This window comes from Gavia stellata, chromosome 6, assembly GCF_030936135.1.
Source record: "Gavia stellata isolate bGavSte3 chromosome 6, bGavSte3.hap2, whole genome shotgun sequence".
Lineage (NCBI taxonomy): Eukaryota > Metazoa > Chordata > Aves > Gaviiformes > Gaviidae > Gavia > Gavia stellata.
Window position 1 is genome coordinate 30,439,220 of NC_082599.1, and position 27,250 is coordinate 30,466,469.

Here is a 27,250-nt window from a genome sequence, read left to right on the forward strand (position 1 = left end):
CTGTTGCTGGTTAGAACTGTGTTTAAACAAAGCCAGTAGTGATTCCTTGACTAAATAATACTTCAGAGATGAGAGGGGTGAAGATAACCCAAAATCATGTAAAATAAATGATGTCAATTTTAAAAACAGTAGAAATGGAAAAAATTCTCCGACCATTTAAAAAGTAATTTCCCTTTAATGTATTAGTAAATATTATAATCTTCTTCAAAATTTCTTGGTATGTTGTTTTTAATAAAAATGCAATACAAAGAAATGTTCTAGGAATCACTAGTGCAGATGTAGGTACTTACACTTCCTACTTGATGCCTGTGTTCTTACAGCCTTACAGCCTTACCTGAAGTACTACAAAAAAAAGAGGATCTTGGCTTTGCTTTATAGTTACAAGTTTCCTCTGTGAGCCTTGTTTGTCATTTATTACTTCGATTTGTGAGCTTACTGTTAAAATTTATTATTTTATTAGTTCAGCTATGAAGTTTGTTTCATATAGAAAACATGTTTACATAAATACAATTTTTATATTAAAATTTATAAATATAAATTTATATATAAGTACAATTGTAAGTACATTTACATATATATGAGTACATATACATAGATATATATGTGTATATATACACACACTCATTTTGAGAAACAGAGATTAAAAACTTGTATTAGAAGTATGGGTTGCTCTATTCATGTCCAAACCTTGCTGGCCCAGGTAGGGCATAGCCAGTCACATTCTGATGACCTGACTCTGGTGGTACAGTTGCAGCTACTCATACTGTTGCTGAGAAGATAGAGGTGGCACAAAGACCTTGAGCTTATCTCAGATTGTTTGCTGATGCTACACTTCATGTTTCTGCACTTGAATGAGCACCCATGTCAACCTCACACACTCTGAGGTGATCAGAACAAAACCAGTTGCACTTGCTAAGGGAAGGGGATTGTAATAAGCTGACTATTAAAAGTATTTCTGTTTTACAGCTCAGCTTTTCTTCAGTTTCTTAAAAAGTTCAAAATTGGACTGTAGTATTGCAGTTCAGGACACCTGTATTAAAATTCTAATTATGTCCTGAGTAAGAGGTGAAGTGAGAATTTAAATGGATTTACATATATTACTTCCTTGCTGTCCCTCTTAGACTCAAAATCCTTACACTCAAAATTAAAATCAGTTTGCAAAGAACTGTTGTTGGAACATGTGGCGACACTATGTCTCCTGTTCATCAGATTGGCGGCATTTTTTTATTTTATGAAGTATGGCAGCAGTTTAGAATTATTTTTTATTTACAATTCTACTTTAATACATTTCAAAGTAGAAAACAAGCCAAATGCAGTGGAAGCTTTATATAGGTCTTTCTTTGAAAACTGATGTGTATTTGATATGCCAGCACAGCTTAAAGACAACATGGATTTCTTTCTACTTAAAATCTCACAATGCTATCAGTTGCATTAATTTGCTGTATTGCAAGTAGTTTTAAAGGTTTAAATGTAGACAATCAGCACTTTAAAATTGTATTTATTAAAAAAAAAAAGCATCCTTGAAAGTATGTATCTCATGAGAGTGTCAAAAGACAGGAAGTACAAGTAGGAAGAAAAAGGTGTGAAGGCTTTTGAATTATTGCCTCAAAGACATTGTTTCAGAAGTGACTAAAGCTTTCTGTGTACTGAATTCTTACATTGCATTGTGAAAGAAACCCTCCCTTACTTAATGCTTCCAAAATCCTGAGACTTACGTTCCTTCAAATACTATTCTATAAAACATGCATTTTTTATGGTTGTAACACAGTACCCATGTTGTTTGTGATTGTCATGTAGTCAGTCCCATAGCTGCAGTTGTGTGCATTTCAAATCTGAGGAAAATGCTAGCTTCACAATCAAGCCTTCTTGTATTAAACTGTTGCTTTTATGATTAAAAAAAAAAAAAGAAAAAAGAAAATTATCTTCTCTGTCTTATGGTGGACTGCCTTTGGTCTTTGAGCTGTATTGAGAAAAAGTTAAAAGGATGCTATGCTTAACTCAGTTTAATGTTTTGATGCTTAGAGACTCTTGGAAGTTTGGTATGAGTGTCTTAAACTATTTGGATTTGAGCATACACATTACTTGAATTTAGTGTGATGTTAAAATGTTTCATAAGACAGAGCAGAGCTGCTATGATCTTTCAATGTTAATATTTTTTTCTTATCACTTTACTGTGTAGATACCCTTCATGAGACACAACTCTGCCACAACTCATCCTCGGAGGCAATCGTGGAAACCTTTTATAATATGATTTTTAAATGTGGATAAAGCTCTCAATAGAGTACCTAAAGTAAAGGAGAACAGCTACCTTGTCTCTACTATAAGCTTATTATGACAAAAAGTTGAGTTTGCTTGTCAGGCTTGGATAGAATGTAATTGATTGGCTTGTTACTTGGACTGACAAGGTAGTGAATTTGCCTGCATTTTTTTGCACTAATCAGGAACATTTCGTATGTGCATTGTTAAAAAATCCCGGATAAATGTCTTGTCAGAATTGTCCTATTAAGTAATGTCTTTTTCCCCTGTGCTTCGTTGGCAAATGATGTTACACAATGCTTGGATTCACTGAAGAGTGGCAGAAGCCTGTGGGACTTAAATATTGTGCATTCCTCTATGGTGATACCGAATGAAATAAGCAACGGTTTGCCATCTGCCTGCCTCTCTACTTACATGCAGTTTAATAAGAACGTTTCTATATAGAACACCGTGTTGTACATAGACCTTACTGTAAAAAGTATTGTTTCCTAAAAAATAAATAATGTTCAGTGATAACGAGACCTGTAAAACACTTGAGTCGTACTATTCTGAAGGAGTAGATTTGCCACGGAAAAATTGATTTTATGCTTATTAGTATGAATTAATTGTTTCTGACTTCAGACACTCGAGTGAATAGAACTATACCTATATTGCTTTCTGAAAAATTTTTAAGAAAAAGAAAAAATTGAGTATATGCAGACATTTGTTTTATTTGGCTTACTTCTCTGGCAGTGTTCAGGACAAGCTTATCTCCTCACAATACAAATTTGAAATTGTTATGTAAGTTGGGGAAGGAATGAAGAACTGATCACACAGCATGACAGCTGAGATCTTCGTCTTCGTCCAAACATGTCCTGGTAGATGCAGACATAGTATTTTGATCTACAAATGGTACCAGTCCAGTTCTTAAATCTACAGTAGCAGTGCATTGACATCTTCATCGTTTTCATCCTGAACTTGCTCGGAAAAATTCTGCTCAAATGCAATCACACTTGTAACTTTATGACATATAATCTTTGAATTTCTTGAGATATGCTGGTTTTTGTCATCTGTCAAGGCACATTTCCATTTGAAAATATTTTTTAAACTTAAGAAAGATATTAAATGCTGTAATAAGTAATAGGAGAAATATATAAATTTGTGTATACTTATCTACAAGTCATATCTTACCAGGGCATTTCATGTTTGGATATTATATTAAATAAAATTAACCTGATGTCTAACACGTCGTGTTGTTTTAAAAAGGGGGTGGAATGATATCAGAGTAAGATTTTTGTCTGAACTATCAGAAATGCTTACCATTCTGTATTGGCAAGGCACACAAAGACACCTTTAAAATAAAGAATTTTGCACTAGGAAATAGACATTAATGCAGGAATTTGGTCTTTAGGAATCGATGAATCCGTTTTAGGAAGAAAAGACCAAGTTTAGTGACGACTTGTCCAGAGTTTTGAAGTACAGTAAAAAGTTATATCCAAACGCTGTGCTACCGAGGGGAAAAAAAAAAAGGTGTTTGCCTGTACGTAATGCTGAGTTCAGGGGGGAAAAAAAAAAAAGTAGTAATGTTTACTGTGATTTGTGATCCGTTATTAAACTAACACAGTATAGGTATTGTGAGTAGGAGAGAATAAATGTAGCATATCTTGGCTTTAGTTAAACTTTTAAAATACTTTTGTGTGTGACATTCTGCTAAATAAGCTATAGAATTTTTCTGTTAATTAATCTACAATAAAATATGTAGCTGATTAGAAAAGTAGACTAGTTACTGTGGACTCACTGCCAAATTGGAATGATACTTGACTCACTGGGTTCCACTCGGGACTCTCCTGGATTCAATATTATTGTATTTTTGTTAATTTTTGTTTTAGTGTATTAGGTGCTGGAATGAAGTATTTGGTTACATTTGCAGGTGATGCCAGTATGATGTGAGGGACTACAGTGTTAGAATTAAAAATTAAATTTTAAGAAAGCATCCAGAAAAAGCATGCTATGCAGTAAAAGAAAAGGCAAATCACTGTTTAGCGCATGATTATGATAGAAAGAGTAACTAGTTAGGAGATGTGTCTTCAAAAAAGAAGGTATGGGGGACTCTGGATCACAAACTGATCATGAATCAAACTGATCATACCCGAGATGTACAAAGAGAGGTGTTACATTTAACACATGAAAGTACTCCTGAATATTCAGAAGACTGGTATCTCACCCATGGAAAAGCCTCAGCTAGCATACTCTGTCCACTTTGGCAAGAAATACGTAGAGAAAGTCCAAAGCAAACTGAATTGAGTGATAAGAAGACTACAGGAGACATAAATTAATAAAAAAGCTTAAAATAGTTGGATTTCTTTAATTTAGCGAAGACTGGGGAATCTGTCTTCAAACAGCATAAATTTATACAAAGATAATGAAGAGAGAAGTTGCTGCAAAGAAGGGAAAAAATAAGTTGTTCTTCAAATCTGCTCAGACCAAAAATAAGTTAAATTGTAGCAAAATTATTTGGGTTAGGCAATAGAAAGTTTTTTTTCTAACAATAAGAATAATTGCACTAGAGAAGTTTGATAGGGAAGCTGAGTAATCTTTGCTGTTGGAGGATTTTAAGGACAGACTAATGTGTCTTAAAAACTGTTTGAGTATTGTTGATACTCCCTTGGGCATGCTTGATATACTAAGGTGATTTCCTGCTGTATTTTGTATGTTTGTTCCCCAGTACAGCTTCTTTGTAGGATTTTGTTGCTTCCTTGGCACTTTCTTTTGACATTAGGTATTAGTTTAGTTTTCAATCTCTCTCTCTCTCTCATTCATATGAATCATTATGTCACTTGCTTCTCTTTTTCTGGAAAGCCAGATGTTAACACTTGATGTTTCACCTTTTGAAAGACATTTGATGGCAATATTCAAAACTATAATGGACTTCTCTAGTAGTTCACAAAGAATACACCATTCAGTACGTTTATTAGTCTGAATCCCTGAGAATGGGATTATAGATTTGATCATGTGTTACAACTAGAATGTAATTGAGAAAAACTAATGCAGCATTTGCTAATAGCTTTCTTAAATTTTATACTCTTCAGTTTGTCAAAGGGGTTATCTTGGTTCTTTCAGGATTTCCTGGTTTTCCCAATAAAGAAAATATTTTGGACTATTTTAGGGGCTGTAAGTTGTATTATCTTAATACATGTCTTGGAGCCATTGTTTTCACAGAATTACTTAATTTAAACTTAAAAATACTGTAAATGTAAGTTCTGTCCAGTAGCTGTATAATATTAACAAAACCAAACATATTTGACATAGTGTTTACGTCAATATACTCCCCTTGTATATGTGGGCTCTTAACGAATTTTGCAAAATAATTTATCAAAGCCATGTGTTTTATAGTTTTGAAGTACTATGAAAGAGAGAGAGAAGTGAACACTTCTTGCTGAAAGGAAGCTGTTCACGTACAGGTATAGTAAATAAAGTTTCTTTGTAGCATTCTTACAATTCATTGCGTACATGTAAACTAAGTTTCATGAAACAGAGTTGTGGACCATTCAGAAAAAATCTGGGTTACATAGGAATGTCACATATGATAGCCAATTCAGGTTCTTCCTTTCCCATAAATAATCAGTGTTAGGTTTTTGGATTTGGGGGGTTGTTTGTTTGTTTGTTTGTTTGTTTTGGTATTAAAAAGCACGGATTAAGTAGGGGAGGTGGCAGTTGTGGATTTAGCATAATAAATTTAGCTACACAGATGTCTGCCAGATAAATGCTTATTTTCTTTTGCTCATTTGTGGTATAATTGATTGACACTATTTGTCAGTTCTGTTAAAACGAAGTATTCAATGTTTAGGTTACATGATGATAAGCATCTGGGGGGTGGGGAGTAGAAGCTACATAAAATATTTCTTTCCTTTCGAATTTATAGATAGAATGTTTTGTTTACCTTTTTTTGCTTTAAAGTAGAACTTCCTAAAGGTCAAAGCCATAGAAATTTGTGCTGTTACGTGTTGTAATTAGAGCTAAATACAGGCTTTTTAAAAACTTATTTCATGTAGCAGATGCTGAAAAGTGTAGCATAAATCCTCTAAGTGCATGAAGGTTTTTCCTCAGGATTATTGTACACTAAAGAGAAAAAATAGTCATTTTATTAATGACCTTCAGTTTGGACAGAAATTTGAGTAAGTTAGAGTTTATACAGTTTCCCACATCCAAAACTGTCTGTATAGGTACTTCATTGTGAAACTACTGTTAGCTGAAGATCAGAAAGCTCGTTCCACTCTGTCAGGCCATGTGTCCATCTTGCCTATACATTGTCTTCATCAGTAGTAGGTGGATATAAAAACCAGAACATAATAATCATCCCGCATCTGGTGTATTCTCTCACCTTTCAGCAATAGCCATGCCCCACTCTCTTTCAGGCATAACAGAAGAGAATAATAGTCTACTGTCTCATCTAACATTATAAATTATGGAAGTCAGGGAGTTCTTTTGTATGCTTGCATTGTACCTGGCATAACAGAACTTTGAATGTGGCTTGAAATTTGAATATGGTGTAATACCATAAGCATTATCCTTCCCAGAAAGCGTATTTCATTTACTTAAATCTAAATTATGAAAATATTAGAATCTAGAGAGATTCAGGTTGGAAGGAGCCTCTGGAGAACATTTGTTCCAGCCACCCACTCAAAGCAGGACTGACTGCAAAGTTAGATCTAACTTTGAGATTAGATCAAGTTCTTTAGAATTAGATGTGGTTGAATTTTGAGCATCTTTGGAGATAGACAGCCTTTCAGGATAACCAGTACCTGAGTTTGAAGAGGCTATATAATAGGGCTATATCCTGCTTTGTATTCAGTATTGTATGCATGTGCCTTCACGTAAGAATTTTAGTGCTGGAATCTGTCACACTCCTGATGGTGAAGTGACCTGAAGTTTGGCTGGCCTATGTGAGAAGACTTTTAAATTATCCTGGTCCTAATAATTTCTTAAAACTGTTCTGTAGAACATAAACTGCAAGATGACTTGACCATCCATTTTTAGTTCTTACACCACCTACAGGCAAGGGAAAAAGTGTAGAAATCATGAAGAGGAAAAACAGCTTTTTGCATTTTATACTTAATATGTTTTCCTCTTTTGATAATGTTCTGCCTAAAAACAAAAGAGTTGCTAAGGATCTAGACCTTACATTTTAAATTAGAGTCTAAATACAGCACTGCATCACTTCTGGTTTGTGCTTGGCTTATGACATCACCGCAAAATGAAAGCAATTTCTGTCGGAATACATGGGGCTGAGTTGAAGAGTTTTGGTGTAGAATGGCAGGGTAAGATATGAAGACTTATCTTCACTTTGTTTCAAGAGATGTCAGAAGAGAAAGCTAAAAAGAAGAATGTTTTCCATATACTCCATAATGAAAAAGTATTGTTGTTTTGGGCTTCTCCCTCAGTAAGTAGAATAAATGTACTTTTTGAACAACATTAATAACAATGCAGTTGTTTCACCATTAGATCTTTAATTGATTTTATTTTTGAAGTAAGGGCACAGGGAAGTGCCTTCTTTGACATTACGTGAAGAGTTGCTGTTATAACCCATCCCATAGTATTCATTCCTGTCACCCAGAATTTAGCACTTCCGTGGTCTGGTTGCAATTAAGGTATCACAGGAGCACTCCTCACCTGCTCCAGTTCAAGGTCAGTCATCTTGGTTCTACGGTTTGAATTCACTTGAGCTACATCAGCTTACCCTGTTTTTTTTGGGAATGCTTACATGCTCCTTTCCATTGGATCTATCATACAGCCCCTAACAAGAAACAAAATTATGACAGTGCCTTAAACTGTCATAGCTGGTTTTAAGTTGTTCATCTGAACCCAAGAATGTACTGCAATCTACAGTGAACCCACCTGGGCATGTCTCCAGCTGTTTGCAGTTTCAGAGGGGCCCAGCACTTGAGACTGAGGGATGAAAGGGGAGAGAGACCAGTGCCTGAGAAGAAGCATCTGTTCCTCAGGTGTTAAGAGCCTTTAGTCAGAAATGGGGTCCCAAACAAGCCAACAAGGAAAGATGCTTATCAATAGTTAAAGTCAAATCCACACAGAAGCTGGAATAGCCATTGTGTTGCATCACCCCAACTCATGGGTGAGTGAATGCACACCCATCCCACTGCAGTTCTCTGAGAGTTTAAAAATCCTAGTTTAGATTACTTCTAATTTTGTTCTAATTACTTCTGAGTTTGCCAGAGTAAGGCTTATATGACAAGTGGTGATGACTGTTTGTCAAGACTGTATCAAAGTTTTATGTCTTTTTGCCATTAAAGTAAATCTTTCTAAGCTGTTGTGATGAATAGGGAGTAGTATATATATTTTGCAATTTGTATTTTGTTCAGCATGGTACCTTTTGGCATGACACTGCAGATGATGTGCGATGATGTGTACGTAAGTGAGAGATTTTCTGTAGTCTCTGAAGCATATTTGGAAAGTTGTGTTTAAAGATTAGCTTATTAATGTTGTGTTTCAGGGACATGGAGGTAATTACTTTTACAGCTATAGATGTGTGATGCTGTCTGGTGAATGCAAAATAGGTTTCTTCACTCTGGCTGAATCAGCTCTTTGTGGTTTTCGATGACATAAACCAGTGACTTACAAATGTGCCAGTGATTGGCAGGTTTTGCATTCACTGTTCCTCTGTAAAAACACAGGTCTTTTTCCCCAGTGCTCACAGGAAGACTTCTGCAGGCCAACTGATAAGACTCCCTCCCGTGCAGGTAGATGCAACGTAATGAAATTGGATGTGTGTGCTGGGCTTTGTAAATAAAATGAGATTGACCCCAGCCATTATCTCATTTATCTCATTTACATTGTAAAATCAGTATCTACACTATTGATTAGAGAATAATTAGTTAATTATGAACAGGAAAATGCAGAGTTATGTAGGGCTTGAGCACAGCCAGCTGTACTGCTAAAAAACTAATAAAAACAATCCAAGGGCATGAGCAGATGGAGATCACTTTATTAAAGAACAAAGCAGACATATTTCAGATATGGAAATACCTAATCAAGCTTCCTTGCTGTGAAGATGTAGCTGACCTGCATTCTATATTTCTATAAGTGAAAAATGTTTTCCTTTACTATTTTTTAATTTATTAACCTAACTCCTTCAGAATTCACCTTTCTTGTTCACACCCCATTTTCTCAGTATGTAGTGGGCATGTATCTATCCTCATTAATTGTTGGGATGCGGAACACAGCGATTTCTAATTTTGATGCATAAAGTAATTTCAGGCTTGTTAAAACATAGATAGTAAGCAATTACCTGTCAGTTAGAGGTAATTTAGGAGGTTAGGTTAGCTTATCTTTGCGTGGAACTCTGTTTTTATTTTCACAAAGTTTTTGGTACAACTGCTAGCCAGGCCGCCAAAGATGGCTGTGCACATAATTGCATTTGTAAATCATGTACCTAACCACAAAAAAAATTATTGACGAGTAATAGAAAGATAAAATATTTGCTAGTTTGAGGACTGTTTTGAAGATGTGACCTTGAATCCACAACGGTAAAAATTTTAACTGAACCTTTAAAATGGAAGAAGTGGTTTCTTTCCCTTGTTTCCCCCCTAGCTCAATAGTTTAACTTGTACTATTAAGCCATCTTCAGGATGGAAGTGGATGATATTTGTAAATGACAGTGCAGTGTGGCTCCTTTGCTCTGTAAATGTCTCTGTTGTGATTGATCTGGGAGTGCATTTACTGAAAGGCTGCAAGACTGTCAGCATGACACCTTTTGTGACCCAACAGTTTCATTCTCTAATTAAGTTGAAAGTACTCCTTATTTTCTTTTACTTCTTATTTTCTGAATCTGACAGTGGTTTTTCTATCATTATATGTTGCTAGACAAAAGAACACAAGTAATACTATACACTTGAGGGCTTAATCTCATTTTACTCCTGTCATTTTAACCTAGGTATAAGGTTTTCTTCTGGAATTAGGAATTAAGAATGCCAGTTTTGGTTTCTGCACTCTGATGTGTGTAAGCTTCACATTTTGTCCCAATTCAGTCTCAGCAGACGAGAGAGTTACCAGACAGCTAGGGCACCATCTTTAACCAAGGTACAGTGTCTATTCATCCATTTTCCCAGCATCATGTTCTGGGAACTTCAGAATCAGTGGCATTGTGTTCCACAATACAGAATCTGTGTTCCAATAAAAAGCAGTATGAAGAAAGTGTTTCCAAATATTTAGTATAGTCTCATTTTCATTGTCGTGCAGCTTTATATGTCTTGATGCAGGAAAATACGCTTTTGTTATTTACATTTTCTCAGCTGTGCAGATGCAGATAGAAGCTGTTAGTATCTGAAAACTTTCAAACAGGTATTTTTAACTTACTCTAAGAGAAGGCAATTTTTCTTCTGCCAAACTAAACAGCTTTGAAGTGGTAAAAATTAATGACAATAAATATTAAAAACATTCAGCTTTAGAATGGTGCCTCCGATCTATATTTAATTTCATAATGTTCTGGTTATTTCAACCCAGCCTCACTAACTCCCTCAGCGTACTTCTGAAACATGGCTGAAGGTGCAGTCAGGAAATACCACATTCTAGACACAAAATGGAAAAAATGCAGGAAGAGATAGCAAAGTGTAATTTTAAAGGGGAAACGTTTTCTTTTGAACTTATAAACACTTGTCTTCATAGACAGTCACTTCAGAGAAAATCTAAATTAATACTCTTTGAAGTCAGATGTAGATTTTAGGATTAAGCTCTGAAAATACACTAAATCAGTCAGAAATAGTGTGATGCTTTATTTTGTGTTACTTAAAGGATCCCAAACAGTTTACAAGAAGGGAGTTCTGATAAGCACTGCTCAAATGCAAGCACTTACGTGAAAAAGGTTCTAGATTTAGAAATAGGTTGGTAAAAACATACTCCTTTACAGATGAGAATATTGAGGCTCAAAGGAGGCTTAATCTTTTGCTGAAGGTCACATACACTGTTAGGATATAGGAGCGTAACCTATCTCCTCTCCCAGTCTCAACCTTTCTAGTATTTTAATATGCCTTTCACAAGAAATAAAACTGCATATATTACTAATTGTAAATAATATATTCCTACATTAGAACTCTTGTGTCTTTAATAACTGAGAATGGTTTCCTTTTCTAAATGTTTTCTTCGTCCTGGAATTAGATTGAGTTATTACTAAACAATCCTGAGGATATAGATTGTTACATGGTATATCCCATTCTTTAAAAATACCAAACCCATGTTACTCCAGTGTTTCATAATGTTGATAGGTAGATTATCGCTTTTAATTTCTACTTAGTGGAAGACAGTGCATGCAATACCCATACCAGTGTTCACGTCTTACACATAACTGCTAAAACCAGAAGGCTTCCCTAGCAGGCACAGCCTTGACAGCAAGGACAAAAATATTTACTTAGGTTAAGCAATCATAATCAGAAAATGGTTGCTTCTTTTTATTTGGAGACTAATACTTGGAGAAAAATCACATGAACATTTTCTTCTGTTAATACAGCAATATGATCTGTTAGTTGAATCCTCTTTCTGTGATGCACTTTGTGTTCTCTTGATAAATTATATCCCTCTGTCTTTGATCTGATGATGCCTGTGCTGTGCTATTATAGCAATTTTTGGAGCTTTTTTGTGTTGTGTGTTGTGTAGAGAAGAAAATGAGTGGCCAGGGAAGCAGAGAAAGAAAGTGTAGGGGATATCTTAGAAAATTTGATTCTTAAACATTTACTTTGTTACCTATTTTGGGGATCATTTATATTGGCTTTAATTCAGAGTTTAGGGGCATTTAATGAAGAGAATATTGCAAAGTAAATTTGGAAAAAGCTTTCTTTTTGACACAAAAGGATACAGGGGGTTATGCAAATAAAGTGAAGTTCAGTAGGATATATGAAAATCTCTATTATTTGCTTTTAAAATCTTTTTCTCATTTTGAGCATATTATACTGATTTAAAAATCCTTTTATGAAGCACTTGTTACATTGCAGCATTTCTTCAATGCTGGTACGTTAAGAATAGGTGAACAATAGCTATGCTGTATGTTTTGAGCTTTTTATGTGGACCATGTATAATGTAAAACACTAATGAAAGGTTTATTAAAAAAGAACATAAAATTGTTGTGTGTACATAGCGCAGTTTTATAAGTGAAAGATCACAGTGAAATCCTTTAAATTAATGCCCCTTTCCAGAAATTCAAAGCAAATCAGAAAATATTTTGTGCATTTATTTATCGAACACATAGTCCTGGTGTAAAAAATAAAATCCATAGCTGTAAATTATACTTAAGTTGTTGAATATGTGAGCAAACATTTCACAGAGTTTCCCTTGAAAAAGTAGTTGCGTAAAATGGTGTCTTAAAACTATGAAAAATCAATATTGTCACTGTCTAAAAAAATAAAAAATTTCTGAAAATAAATGAATGGCAATGAATGACATTGAAGTATCTAAAAAATTGAGCTGGTTGTACATTTTTTTCTTTAATTTGCAAGTCATTGAGATAGTGTTATTTATATAAGATGATGACAAAGGTGATGTATGAATGTCTGCATGAGTATATTCTAAATTAGGCAGAACCTACTTGAAGTGATTGTGTTTGAAAATACCCCTTATAGAAAATGGATTTTCTATATCATGATAATGGATCAGGAAATCTTGTACTGAGAATTGCAGGGAAGCTCAATCTAAAATAGTATAGAAGTCCCATTTATATTTTTTTTTTTCTGTTGCAGATGTGATGAATGCAGGCTTTGCTATCATTTTGGCTGTCTAGACCCTCCCTTGAAAAAGTCTCCTAAACAGACTGGCTATGGATGGATTTGTCAGGAATGTGACTCTACATCCTCCAAAGTAAGTTAATTCATCCTGTGAAATAGTTGAAGTATTGTGGTTTTAGCAGTGTCTAAAGTTTTTGTTGAAATGCTATACATAGGTCTGCTCTGAAAAACAGTAGAAGGTCATAAAATAATGATTTCAGATTCTCTGTAAAGCAGATAAAACCAGAATGTATGCAAAATGGAAATATTCTTAATCAATAAAGAGAATTTTATTATCACAGTTAAACGCTTTCTTTTCACATTATGTTCTGTCTGAGAAAGGAGTGAGTATGGATACTATATCAGGATTGGTAACATTATTGACAAGTGGAAGTATTTCAGGAGTAGTACAGAATACAGACCTCCAAGGACAAAGATAGAAAATACACCTTTTTCTAAATAAATGAAGATTATTTGAATTACTAAACCTGTTTTCTTTTTTCACTGGAAAATCATATGAAGGTTGTTAATAATTTATATTGATTGGTATGCCTTGATCAAATACAACATTTTAGAACTGGGACTAAATTTTTGACATGGATTAATTCTCTTTGATAATCTTGATGGCAATAGTATCCTTCTGTAGTACTGACTTTTCAAAAAATAAAGATTTTGATTCTTTGTTTGTCTGCACGGAAGCTTCTTTAGTACTGACGTTCTGTTCTATCATCACCATAACCTCTGAAGAGACACTTTCCAATTGATTTTCAAAATGGAATTCATAAATGCATCTGATACTTCAGTGTTAAAATAACAGAGCATTTTAAAAGTCTTTAAAATTTACAGGGTATTCTGCCGCTTTCTTTGTATTTTGCAGAATTTTTTTAACTAGTAAGGAAGGGACCTGGTATTTGGATACACAGGGACACAGCTATGCAGAGATGTTGTCATAAGTTACCTGTTAGCATACTAGGATACTTAAAGTCTTTCATGATGTTAGTCTTAAGAATGGGAGATGCCAAATGTTCAGAGCGAGGTATAATTTTTTGGCTTGCTAGTGTCCCTTTCCAACTGGAAAAATATGGTACTCCATTTCACCCCAGGGGGTTAATCAAATTGTTCTTCTGTAAGGAGATATGAAGACAGACATCGGAAATTAGCTGTCGACTACAGTTTGGACATCAAGCAATCTTTCCTGAATACCACTTACATGCAATGGCCATTCCAAGAGTGAATTAAAATTGTTATTGAATTTCTGTCACCTGCTTAAACTAAAAGGGGTTCTTGATAATGTTAGTTAAAATCTTCTGTCTCCTGTTTTCTTGGCTTCTTCTGAGTAAACCAAAAAACCAGGGTTTGTAATTTCTAAATGTGTTTTCCAGGAGATTAGCACACTATGTACCAGATGAAATTTAAAAAATACTTTATCATGTAAATTAAGTATGACTGACTTCACTTAGTGCCGCGTGTGTGTTAGTTTTAAGGTACGTGTTGAAAAATACAATGTTTTGAAGAGTAAACAAAGTTTATCACTAGAATGGTGATCTATATTGTGTTACCTTAGTGATTATTACAAATTAAAAAAAGTGCTTGTTATTGTGTCTAATTTTCTTTTTCATTCCTAGAGATTTTAAATGAGTAAATTTAAATAAAGTCTTCTGCACTTTAAAGCACAGGCAATTTGAATTGTATACAAGTGAAAATGTAATGAATATGAAAGATACTGAAAAATTGTCTTATGGGGACTCCTTGTGGTTTTGCTTAGTCACTTTCCCATAGCTTATCCCGAGAGCTGTGCAGAGAAATTTCTCTGAAAAAGCTATATTGCTCTCTGTGTTTTAAAAAGTTCTTTTATGTAGCTTTTTTTTGTTTTATTCTATACTGCATAACAAATTCAAACAACATGATGTTGAGTTGAACTCCTTATAGACCTTCCTTAATGTGAACATATTATTTAAAGGATTAGGGCTTTGTTTATGTACTCAATAATTTTGAAATTCAATACTCTGTATGGCTTTAGGGCTGTGTGCTATATAGTCGCGATTTTGCACAGCTTTTCACAGCCAGGAGGAGCTGACACGATAAAGACTTTTTCTACTCGTTACTAGAGGGGGTAGTCTCTCAAATGTGTACTTAGAGCTCGGAAGAGGAGAACTGCAGAGAAAGTTACGTTGTTTGCTGTACTCTGGCTGACCTGTGGATGAATTGCAAGCCTGAGCTACCAGCAATTTCAATCTCTTAGTCACTCACTAAATCCAATTGTTGGTGTGTCACAGTGAAGTTTTGTGTATGGATTATAGCAGCAAAATGGGATTGAATTTCCAGCTTTGGCTAAGGAGGCTATTGTTTAGTTTCCATTCCTTCAACTTTGTTCATCTGTTTTGATTCAATTTAAATCATTGTTACAGTATACGTTTTAAAATTCCCCAATATTATCTTCTGTAGCAGTATTGGGCCTTGAAAACAATTGGCAGGTAAATTGCCCTATTTCAGGGACAAGAGAGATTATAGTGCATAGCATATAATGGTTCAGTTAGTTTTTATTTCTAATTATGAATTTCAGTTTTAGAAGTTCAGGACAAATTGCATACTGCTGACAACGAAGAATGATTTTATTTTCAGATTTTGCTCAATGCTTGCGGGTGTCAGCAGTACAAGGGATGTAATTTAGTGGTAATAAACATATGCTTTAAATTGTTTAAATCTATCACAAGGGTTGGACATGCTACTTCAAATTTGCTCATACTAGTCACAGGACTCTCCAGCAATTGTGTCAGTTTTTCCACCAGCGTAACATATTCCATATTACCCTGCCTGTCAAATAATAGACAGACAGTGACTTTGCTGTAGGGCACAAGGGCAACAGCTTCTCTGCTGGTAATACTCGCTGTCACTTTTATGGAATGGGTGATGCTCCCTACTAAGGTCTGATGAGTTCTCTCATCTCAAAAGCATTGTAGATTCTGTTACATCACATGAAAGCTGAAGTAAACCTGTAAGCTCTCCATTTCTATATTCTCCATCTACCCTGTGAAAGGATTATGGTGCACTTTCAGGATTCCCAAACAGCACCCTAAATAATAAATTTGCTGGTAGTGTTGAATAGTGATATTCAGAATGAATATAGAACCTTATTTTAGTTGAATTTAATAAAAATGAAATAAATAAAATGTAAACCAAATTATTCAATATCATGGTGTGGTAATATTCAGTAGGAGTAAATGTGGCCTGACCATTTGTTCATTATGTGCGGTACAGCTCTGATTACAAGGTCTCCTTATTATTAGATGTGGACTCCTTTCTGTTGCCTTCCATTTAAAAAGTACTGTTTAAAGCATCTCCTCCAATTTAAAAATTTTGCAAAGGACCAAGGCAGCAAAGAGTTTAAACATATATCGTGGTGGTTACAATGACCATGCTGGTTAGATTTCTATCTGCTCATCTTTGCATACAATCTATTTTGCAAAATGCTGTAGAGTGTACATGTCAAGTCATTATTTGAGTGCTGCAAGATCAGCTGCCTTGTCTCTAGACTTCTGTTTAGTTTGCTTTTATTTCATCTTTTTACTCTTGCATTTTTTCGGTGGATATAAATTGTCCGTATATATACATAGAATTCTCATCTAAGCGCCTCAGGAAATATTTTCTGTAACTACAAATAGATGACACACCAACCCTGGCAAATAATATTTTTTGTACACCTTTTGTGCTCGAAATCAATCATGGATGATTTTACTTATTAGCCAGGTAGAATCATTTCTTTGAGTATATCTCACTTTCACATAGTGAATAATCAAATTAATTGGATACTGTAATATTAAAGTATTGACTATAATGTCGGAAATAGTATTTTTTAATTAAAAGATTTTTTAAATGTAAATTTTATTTCAAGTCTCTTAATTTGGTCAGATACAAAGAAAAAATTGAGCAATACAGTTTAATTCCTGTAGCTCGTGGAATTTTATTCTAGTAAAAAAGTTGGTGGTTAAGAAGGCCTGTGAGGAGTATGGAAGTTTCTGATCCTCTCATGAGTTGCGCAGGTGACAATCTTATTATGGTTTATCGAATTTAATTTTTTTTGTTATTTCTTTTTTTCAGCCTAGGGTGCATTTTCTCACATATACGTAGTTTCACACAACTGTGTTAAAAAATAAACAACAAAACCAAAAAAGCCTGATGTCAAGCTCTAAAAATTTTGGAAATATTAAAATTAAGGTGGTGTGCAGCACTTTAAGTCCTTTTGTGGCTATATGTGAATTTACAGTCTTTAATCACTTCATGCTGTGTTTGTTTTTTTTTCTATAGGACTCCTGCCTTCTCTGATTTAGCTGTCGGGGGTCACTGAAAGGGAATAATTTGGGTTGAGTATTAGAAGAATATACTATCTTCAGGTTTGGCAAGGCATGAAAACTGAAGCTACAATTTCAGGAACAGAAAAAAAGGAAGCTTGACCTTATGTTTGAAGCAGTTGAGTTGTGATCAGAAAATTGAATTTTACCTTTGTCTCACCCCAGAGCTCCTGTGAGTGCTAGACAAATTAAAATTTTTAAATGTTTAGTAATTTTTTTTCCTAGTTCACTGTTGCCCAGCTTGGATCCCTTGGCTCAACATGCAAAAATGCTGAATTCTCAGAGCTGCAGTGGGTGATAGTGTAAGCTGTGTTTTGAAAGTACTAAGTCTCCATCATGATGTGGTCTGGACTATTGCAAATTGAGTAACTAATTTAATAGAAATTTTAATTCTTATTCTCCCTGTGTCTTGGCTTCTGTTTTGCAAAATGTCAATATTGCGCCCTAATGTTAGACATTTTCCTTAGACTTGGTCCACTGACTGTAGGAAGGAGCCGAGACAGTTAGTTTAGATTAGCAAGGGTTATAGTTTAAGGTGGGATTCTCCTTGCTTGAGTACACACAGAAGATGATTGAATCAGCGCTGCACGGACAGACTTTATCTGGGCATTTACTAAATGTTCGGAACAACACATTTTCAATTTAGCCAATATCTTTAACATTTTATATATCCAAGAAAACCCTATTTGAATATAGTATATGAGGTTGGCACACAGTGGTAGTATATTATATATGTCTTAAATATGTTCTATAGTGCTTTTGTAGATATTATTCAACATAATGTGATTTTAAGTAGTTAATGTTTAAAATACATCTTTCCAAAAATAAACCAAACATCTCCTTATCCTTAAAAGTCTTTTGTATTAATTCAAACTTGTTTTGGTTGCAATTCTGACAAAGGGTGACTGCAGTGCTTGTAAAGAAACTGTGACCCTATTTTAGTCAGCTTACATCAGAGAGACTGTTGCGTCAGAGCACCTTCTTTTGAGGACACAACATACAAGCAAATGTACTGCTACCATGGCAAACAGCATTGCAGCTGAAAAATGATAAAAGAATGCTTATAATAAATCTGCTTGCTGAAACAAGCAGAACATAATACAATGGAAAAAAGTTCCATTTTTTTGCAACATTTTTTAGCCATAAGTTACAAGTATTTCAAAGTGGTTTACAGAATAACAAATTGCATAGTGTAATTCACTGACTGCATTCGTAAAGGTAGAATCTGTTCTTCACTTTTACTAGGATATTACGTTCTATTTTATTATATGGTCATCAAGCATGATAGAGTTAAACATTTTTGTGTGTTTTCATATATTTTAAAGTTGGTTGAGGAGAGTTGAATTATGCTACATAAATCAGATTAGGACTTTGTTTTCCTGTGTGACATGTAAAGATGTTTTTTATATAGCAACTGGAAAATAGTGGTTATTTTGAAATCATTGTTGCCTTCCCAGGTTTGTGGGGAGCAGTCAAACATTGGCACTGGAATGTTTTCCTTAAAATTGAACAAGAGAAAATTATCCAAATCTGTAAGGCTGTGTGAAGATTTAACATAAGTCCTTACACTACATATGCCCTGTTTTAAGAACTTCAGTAATGCCAAAGCTTGGTGCAGAAATGAATTTCACGGTCAAGATAGTAAAAAAAAAAGGGTGGAATTGCAGTGTACAGTAATTCTTATCAGTTGGCTGAAATATTGCCAACTGTGTTTTAATATTTGCTCCCCAGGTATCATATTTAAAAAAAATGAGTTGGCACAGCCTCTGTTACTTTCTGGCAAACAGGTATAATAGATCTATGTAATGAATAATTTATACCATAAAATGTTCCAAAATAATCAGCCTTGAAATTAACTTAAGATGGGACTTGATTTATGAATAGCAGATAAGCTCAGAATAAAGTTAGTTGGTATTAAATGCCCAAGTTAATCCAAATAATCAGATACATTTAGTTGGCAGAAGAACATTCCCATAGTGTAAGTGGGAAGCTTGGGTTTTAATGAAAAAAAAGGTTAAGCACTGTAAAATATTTCTTGAACGGCTGCTTATTTTAAGTATTTTAATTTTTCTCCACATCAAAATCAATTCTAGCAGTTTCAATACCCCATGTTACTGACTGCCAGATCCTCATCATCACTAGTGCTTGTACTTCTTCTTAGGTGCAGCTTAACTGTATCAAAAAAGTATAGTAAAAAACAGGCAGTACAGTACAGCTTTGTCTTTCCCATAACCTTGTCTGAACAAGTCTCTTTTTGACTGGTTACACAGATGATAGTACATCTAATACCAGCCAGAAGTTTAAAGAAATTGGAATACAGGGATCTTTCTCTTAATGAGGTATTGTTGTTCCAAATGCAAAAATAGATTTCTGATTTTGAAACATAACACTGGGATAGATCAAAGAGTCTTAATTAAAATGTTTAAAAGAATGAAATACCAATTAGGAGTGCGAAGTGAAATACATAATTTTTTCTTGTATTAAACTTTGTCAAAAAACAGCAGTTATAATAAACCTCCTAAGAGTCTGTTTTCCCAGTGGTATATTCTTAGAAAATTAAGATTTAAGTTATTTGCAACAGTTTTAAATGAGTATTTTTGTCCAAAAAGCCTCATTTTAATGGTACTTGGTCAAAAAATCGTTTGGTTTACAAGATTCATTTTCTTCTTCTCCATATTTTTTCTTACCTAGGAGACTGAAGAAATCACTTGCTGCTTAACTTTATTCACCCTTTTTCATAAACATCCCAACAACGCAGAATTTTTTCCAAAGTTGAAACTTTGCACACTGTTATAAGTTCTTTGCCTTAATGGGAGAGCAATAGTATCATTTAATGCATTCCATAATGCTGAATATTTTGACAAAAGCAGGAGGAAAAATTTCTTCGAATACTACTGAAAAGAGTGATTCTTTCTGGTGTCATTATATACACACACCTTATACTACCTTTAAAATGAAGCAAATTATTTTTTCAAGAGGCTTTGTGAGTGTCTCACCAATCAAATTATTACTGAGGTAGTCCTGCTTTTCATAAGTTTTCTTGACAGTTTTGCTTTTTTGCGACTAAAATATGTTACTAAAGTAAAAACAAACAAGGATGGCTGAAATTAGAAACAAGCTTGGTCATTAATTATTGCTTTGCTTAAAATACACACCCATGTCTAATTTCCAATGAAACATTTAAGAGGTACCTGATTAGTAAAGTACTAGACTTAAAAGCAATTAAATCATAAACACAGCGTAGTGATTATACATTTTTACTGCATGTAATCTGAATATACATAATCTAATATTTGAATGACTAAACCTCTACTTTAGATGTGGTTTAGCTTAGATAGAACAACTATTACCTACTCTAAGGTAGTGAGTGGTTAAGGAAGCAAAATCTCTTCATGGGCAGCTGTTAGAAATGCTACTGCTACTCTGAACCTTCTTTAAGTTACGCTTCTAACAAAATCTGCTTACAATTGCTGTTTATCTAGGAAATAGCTTTTCTACTGAATTATGACTGACGCTTCCTAAGCCATGACAAAATGAATTTACAGCCTATGTTGCCCACTACTGTAGTGCTGAGTGGCCAGGAATCTCTGCTGGGACCTATCTGCAATTGGGAAAAATCAAAAAAGCAGCTAGCATCGTGTTTGGAGTAAAGCCACTAAACCTGGTTTTATGCTAACGCAGCGTGAGAGAATAAAAAACGAGAGCATTTTTTCAGCCTTGAGCAGCACCCCGCAACAGGAAGATTTTATACCTCCTCTCTGGTATGCAGCTATGCGTACTCTCAAAGGATGTGAGAAGGCTGATGGAGCACTAGTGTCTAGGAAGAACAGGGGGAATGCATGCTCCTTGAAGACCTGGAGGCTTTCTCTTTCTTGCTTTTGAAAATCAATTTCTAGATATTTCTACAATATTGAGCAGCACTGTGACAGTGAATTTTACATGTTGAAGATGCTATGTTGAAATGTAAAAGACATTGAGATAGTAGTGTTAACCCAGTTTTTCTCCATTTTACATTCCATTTTAATTAAAGTCGCAAAAGGAAGATACACGCATGTGAAAGTCGCCAAACTGTAGCTGCTGAAGTGTCATAGCTTACACCACTGATACACATTCAGTTCTACTTCATCAATCCAGTTGTCTTCCTACTTCTAGAGTTCCTAAAATAATGAGCCTTTGGAGTATTGATACTTAGGGGCTTCATGCTGACAGTGGAGTCATAAACAAATTTACCAATAAATTGTAATTGACTACTTTCTATAAACAACCCTATTGGAAATTTTGATTGTTATTTACTTAATTATTAGAACATGTTGATTTTGAAAGCATCTGAAAAAAGTATGAATGAAAAGCTTGTAACTGACTTCTGAAATTTTTTAACCTTTTGAGCCTTGATTAAATTGTTGGTTTAGATGATATAAGCTGCCAGGAGGGCAGTATTAAAAACCATATCCATTGTGCATAATCTTTTCCGATTTGAATATTCATGAAGAATTGAAGACTCAAAAGAGCAAAAGGTGTGTGCTTTGCAATGACATAAACAAAGGGAATCCTGAGAAGTGCAGAGGTATATCTGGAGTCCGGTGGCATCCCATTCCACTCTAATTTTGCAAAGTAGTGTTCTGTTGCTACCAAATGCCTGAGATAAATTTCTTTACCTAGAAATATATTTCTTGCCTTATGTTTTATATAGAACTAGAAAGTATGTAATTAAAGAAGAATTATATATCTTAATTCTTCACTAGTCCAGCTTTATTACTCTGCAAATTATCTTAGTACATCACCTGTAATCATATTCTATATGAAGGAAGAAGAATTAGATCTTTAATTGTTAGTCTCTGGTTAAGATCTGAACACATTCATAGTTGCCTAATTACCTGCTCGTGTTTACTCTCAAGGTTGATTTTATTTTAAAGTCTTTCAAAGAAATGCAGCAATATATGTCACTTCAAGTAACATGTCACTCATCAGTATAAATTACTAATGCTGCCTGGGCAAAATCTAATCATACTGAACCAGGACAGAGAAAGGAGAGGGAGGAAGAAACCAAAAAAGTGCCATTTTATAAAGTGCTAAGCAAGTAATGAATTTTAGCAGAGTCGAGATTTGCTTTTCGTCATCGTGTTAGATAGTGGTAGTGAGGTTTAGTTGCCATTCTCAAATAGATTCTCTTAGTGCCAGCCACATTTAATCACATTTTGCAGAAGACAGCTGGGCATTGCCTATTTGTGCTGTGTCAGCCACTTTCTGTGCAAAGGAGTGTCTCATCACTTGGATTTTAGCATTCTGTAGCAGAAAAGTTCCCTCTTCTTAAAATTGGCTCAGCAAATATCTTGTGTGGCAATATAACTGTAAGGGCATTACAGTCAGCTCTACCAAGAAAAAGCAAAAATATTATGTGGAATTTTAAGATGGCTTTTGAAAAGATTTTCACAAAACCTTTAAAATGTATACTGCATTGTTAAATTCTGGTAGCAATTAAGTTTTTCTTCGATTTTTTTAGTAAATGTGTCTTTGGTAACAGTTGAAAATTATTATCTGGTTCAGTGGTTTGAAACACTTTTGGGCATGTTTGAAAAGTTGTAAGTGTATATTTCAGCGGCATCAAACTACTGAAAGATTTCATATGTGGAAAACCTTGGAATCTGTAGATACCAAGATTTCTCCTAGCTGCTAATCTCATGAAGACTGAAGGGCAGGTGGTATCCTTTCAGATGTAGTATAAATAGCCAAAGAAAGGAAGTGTCAAAAAGGGAATAGCAAGATAACTCAGTACTTATGGAAGGTACACACAAGTGTACTTAGAGTGGGTTAATCACATCAGATATTTATTTTTGGAAATAGAAGGGCATCAGCAGATTGATACAGTCATTGACATAACGAATATTAAATGTGTAACCAGTCCTGTGCAATAAATAAGGATACATATCAGGTACTAATATTTGCAAGTATATTGTGTATTAAATGAATATGCAGTTTGTCCTACCATTTTCTTCTCCTGCATAATATCTTCACTGCTTGTTTAGGTTGAAAGTATTGCAGAAGGCAGAGGAACTTCAGAGCCAAATGATATTGTAAATACTTTTTTTTTTTACTTGCTGGTGGTAAGGAACTTTTGAAGGTGGTTATAAGATGTCTGTATTCATGTAAGAATAACTTCAAGAATATTACATTTAAAAGGTACTTATGAGAAAATACAAAAAGTTTGAGATTTGGGAGCTGTGATTTATTAATCTGTTATTAATTCTCTCACTGGAATGACCTGTAGACCTATTGTTGTTTATGTGCTTTCTGGGTACAGCATAGACAGAGACTGAAATGCTCCTTGATATAAAATCGTAAAATATTCATAAGACAATTTGTACCCTTTCTCAGGTACCCTGGTTAATATACAATGAATCATTTTACCCACTGACTCATTCTTCTATGCAAAGCGACCTGCTTCAGCTAACGAATAGTAAGATGGCTTAAGCAATCCCTTGGGAAATATGAATTTGAACCCTCCTAAAAAGAGGAAGAGGGAGGTGAACCAGGATCTTCTCTGTGATGGTTGAATGTGTTCACCAATTAATTTAGGGCAGCAGTCAAACTGTTGTCTAAAAGTAAGGCATTAAGTGTGTCTGTCTCTCTTTTTTTCTTTTTTTAATTTGAAAAAAAAAAAAAAAGAGGTAAGGGGAGTTGTTAGACCTCAGAGAGCTTTCAATGTAGTGAATCTCAGGAGGAGGAGGGGAACTGTTGATAATCCAGGGTAACGCTACTGAATTCTGAATAAGGCTGGTATTTAAAATACCCTGTTATTTTGAACATTTCCTACTGATTAGCTGAAATGGTGCTACATTCCAATATGCTCATTTTCATGGATCTTAATCTGAGATGTCTTAGTGTGTATTTATCTTAGCATTTTGGTTAAGATCAGGAATGTATTTTTGAAAGGAATCACCCAGTTGCCACCGGTTGCTATGCTTTAGTTCACATTACGGACTGGTCTCAAGAGTGTGCAAACTGGGTTCCTGTCAAGGGACACTAAAGCTGAGGATGTATTCTGACCGCTAATGGGCATGCTGTCTCTGTGACCAAACTAGTCATATCTTTGAAACACGTATAGCACGTCTGGCTGATCCTCAACACCAACTGCTTTGTTCTACACAGCTGTTCCTGTCGCACCACAACAGTTACTGGTATGAAGTAACTGTTAAAACCACTCTTACATTTGCTGTATCAAAGGTATAGTTGTGTTTTAATTCATTGACAACAAAAGTTATTTAATTCCTATTTTGATAAGAGAATTTGTGGAATTCACGTATTAGTAGTCTCAAGGTCAAAAGCCTAAAAATTAATACACAGATATATACTGCTAGGGTATTAAATTTTATCAGTTGTGTGTTTGTATAAGCACTGTATGCATATGCTTTTAACTGAAATAATCTGATCCACAATGTTATTAAGCAACTATATGTAAGAGTAAGGGAGGGACTTGGTGTGTGTTTTCTACTACAGATGAGAAACATAAAAAGGAATTTTGTCTGGTAGATGTAATCTTTTAAAAAAACAAAACACCGGGAAAATATTCATGCCTCCCAAAACAAGGCAGTAAAGTTGACATTTTGAGTGAGTTTAGCCTCGTCATTCCATGTATCATTGACAGCATTCTTAATTAGGGAAGAATGAGGCATTTCCAGGCCTTTCTGAGGATGCTTTAAAACAGCAGCACTAGTTGTGATCTTCCAGTTCCTGTGGGCTCGGCAAAAGATGGCTGATTAATGTCACATCTTAAACTGTGTCAGCTGGGCTGTTCATTCCCTTTTTAGTAAACAGCCCCTTGTCAGTGTAGCTGTTTGACAGAATAGAATATCCGTGTGTTTTAACTCGCTACTTTATATGAATAAGAGTATGTATCTCTATTTAGTAGTATAAAGTTCTATGGAAATTTTCTTTAATTAGTGAGTAGTGTGAATGAATAAGTCAGGGGCACCCACAAAATAGTGTTCCTAGCATTTGTTTGAAGCTTCTTAAAGGATGTCATAGAGATTTTTTAATTTGGCACATTCAGATGTTAGAGAGATCTGAAAAGGAGGATATAAGAAACATTTTTATAGAAAGCTTTTCTATAGATCGTCATTCTTTAAAAATATTTTTATAGCCTTGAATTAATGTTTTATTTTTCTGCTTTATCAGTTGAAAACAAGTGATGGTACTTTTTGAGAGAGGGAGAGAGAGAAAAGCAGGATCGGAAAAAATAATGGGACTGCAGGAAGCGCCCTTGGCATAGAAGGGGAAATGTGAGCACACACACCTTCATAAGAATGAGAAAATGCCACTTGGAGAAATACACAGAAACCCTTATAGGAGAGAATGGGGTGAATTAGGAAATAGGGCCATGGCAAAGTGGAGAGAAGGATGTGGAGGGCACACAGACAGCCTTTTCTCAGAGCAGGGTAGAGTGTTTATAGAAAACCTTTGAAGCACAGGCAGATAAGTGGGTGCCCTATAAGGAAAGTTTAGGGAGCTATAAAACTTGCGTAATAAACTTAGGCTGCAAAAAATTATGTACTGTGCAATCCCTTTATTTCATCTTGTTACTGGAAAAAAATTCTGGAAGTGGGGAGAGATGAAAACCAGTCTTGATTTAATAAGTAGCCTTTGACGATTTTGTGATGCTTTTGGTGATCACACATTTCAATACCACTCTGTTTTGCATGATGTTGGGAAAATCTGGACTTCAAGGAGTTGAAAAGCAAGAATCAGTGCTGATGAAGATGTAAGGAGCTAAATAAATATTACTTAAAGAACTTCTCAAAGGGGAAAAAAACCCAACCCTATGAATGTGCTGACCCTGTCTTGAGAATTAAGTTAGATGGTACAATTTAAAGCTTTGTTCCAACATCTGACAGACACACTCTGCATGCTGATGCATAATATCTGAAGATTGTGTGCTTCAAAGAAAGCCTTTTCTGAGCTACATTCTATTTTTGTTAGAATAAAGCAGCTGCTTATTGGAGCAGAGATCTTCTCAAGTGCTCAATCTTCTAGTTCAAGTTAAGTATTAGCCAAGTATTGTGAGCAAATTTTGTGTATGCTTTCTCCCAAGCTGATGAAGTGGAGTAAAGCAAACTACTTCAACCATAAATTGTGCAAATGTGCAGCTTGACCCTGAGAGGTGGAAATAAGTTTGCTGCTGTACGCTACTCCCGAGTTGTCACTGCCTCAGCAATCCAAGAGCATGGAAAGTTTGGAGCAATTTAAACATGATTTGAAAAGAAATACAGATGGAATAAAACTATCTTTTAGAGAGACTGTATGAATGGATTGCTGTGGTCTGCCCCTGATCATTTCTGAGGGAAAAAAACATTGCTTAAGGAAATAGACAACCGCAAACCCAAATGTAGCCTTACTAATGGAACAATTGTAGCTGCAGCACTGCCTTCCACAAGTAATAGCAGGTGGCTTTGTACATTTGTTGTTTAGAAAATCTTGGTTTAAATGTTAGGTGTAAGGCGCCGGTATCATTCTGTAAATACGCTGAAGTCAAGAATTGCAGTTATATGCAACATACATACAGCTACACTTAATGTGTCCGTAGATGCTTATGATGTGTTTGAGAATTTGTTTTGCAACTTCTGGTTTTGTTTTCTTTTAGACAGGGAGAAAAAAGGATCGGAGAGATCAGAGCTGTACAAAACGGGCACAGGGAAGATGAAATATCCTGATCCGGCAGTAATAAATTATGTGTGTATTGTCTTAAAGAGCTTTTAGAATGCCATAAAATAACTTCTAAAACTCCGTAAAATACAAAATTAGGACAAAAATAACTTTCTAGACTATAGTATATGCCTGTAATGTAATTCATAATAAGAAAAAGTAGCAGAATAATATATAGGAAGAAAGCAGTGGACAAAAAAAGGAAAA

The 27,250-nt window shown here is 34.8% G+C and overlaps 1 protein-coding gene across 4 annotated transcripts in view; it reads left to right on the forward strand.

Moving 5' to 3' along the window:
* PHF14 (PHD finger protein 14) overlaps positions 1-27,250 on the forward strand; it is a 170,410-nt gene that overhangs the window by 100,837 nt on the left and 42,323 nt on the right. For 3 of the 4 annotated variants that reach the window (XM_059818512.1, XM_059818514.1, XM_059818513.1), the window contains exon 17: positions 12,975-13,092. In XM_059818512.1, coding sequence (XP_059674495.1) covers positions 12,975-13,092 — 118 coding nt within the window. Of the gene's footprint in view, positions 1-2,179; positions 3,056-12,974; positions 13,093-27,250 lie in introns of those variants that run through there. The other variant, XM_059818515.1, reaches the window with a different exon arrangement.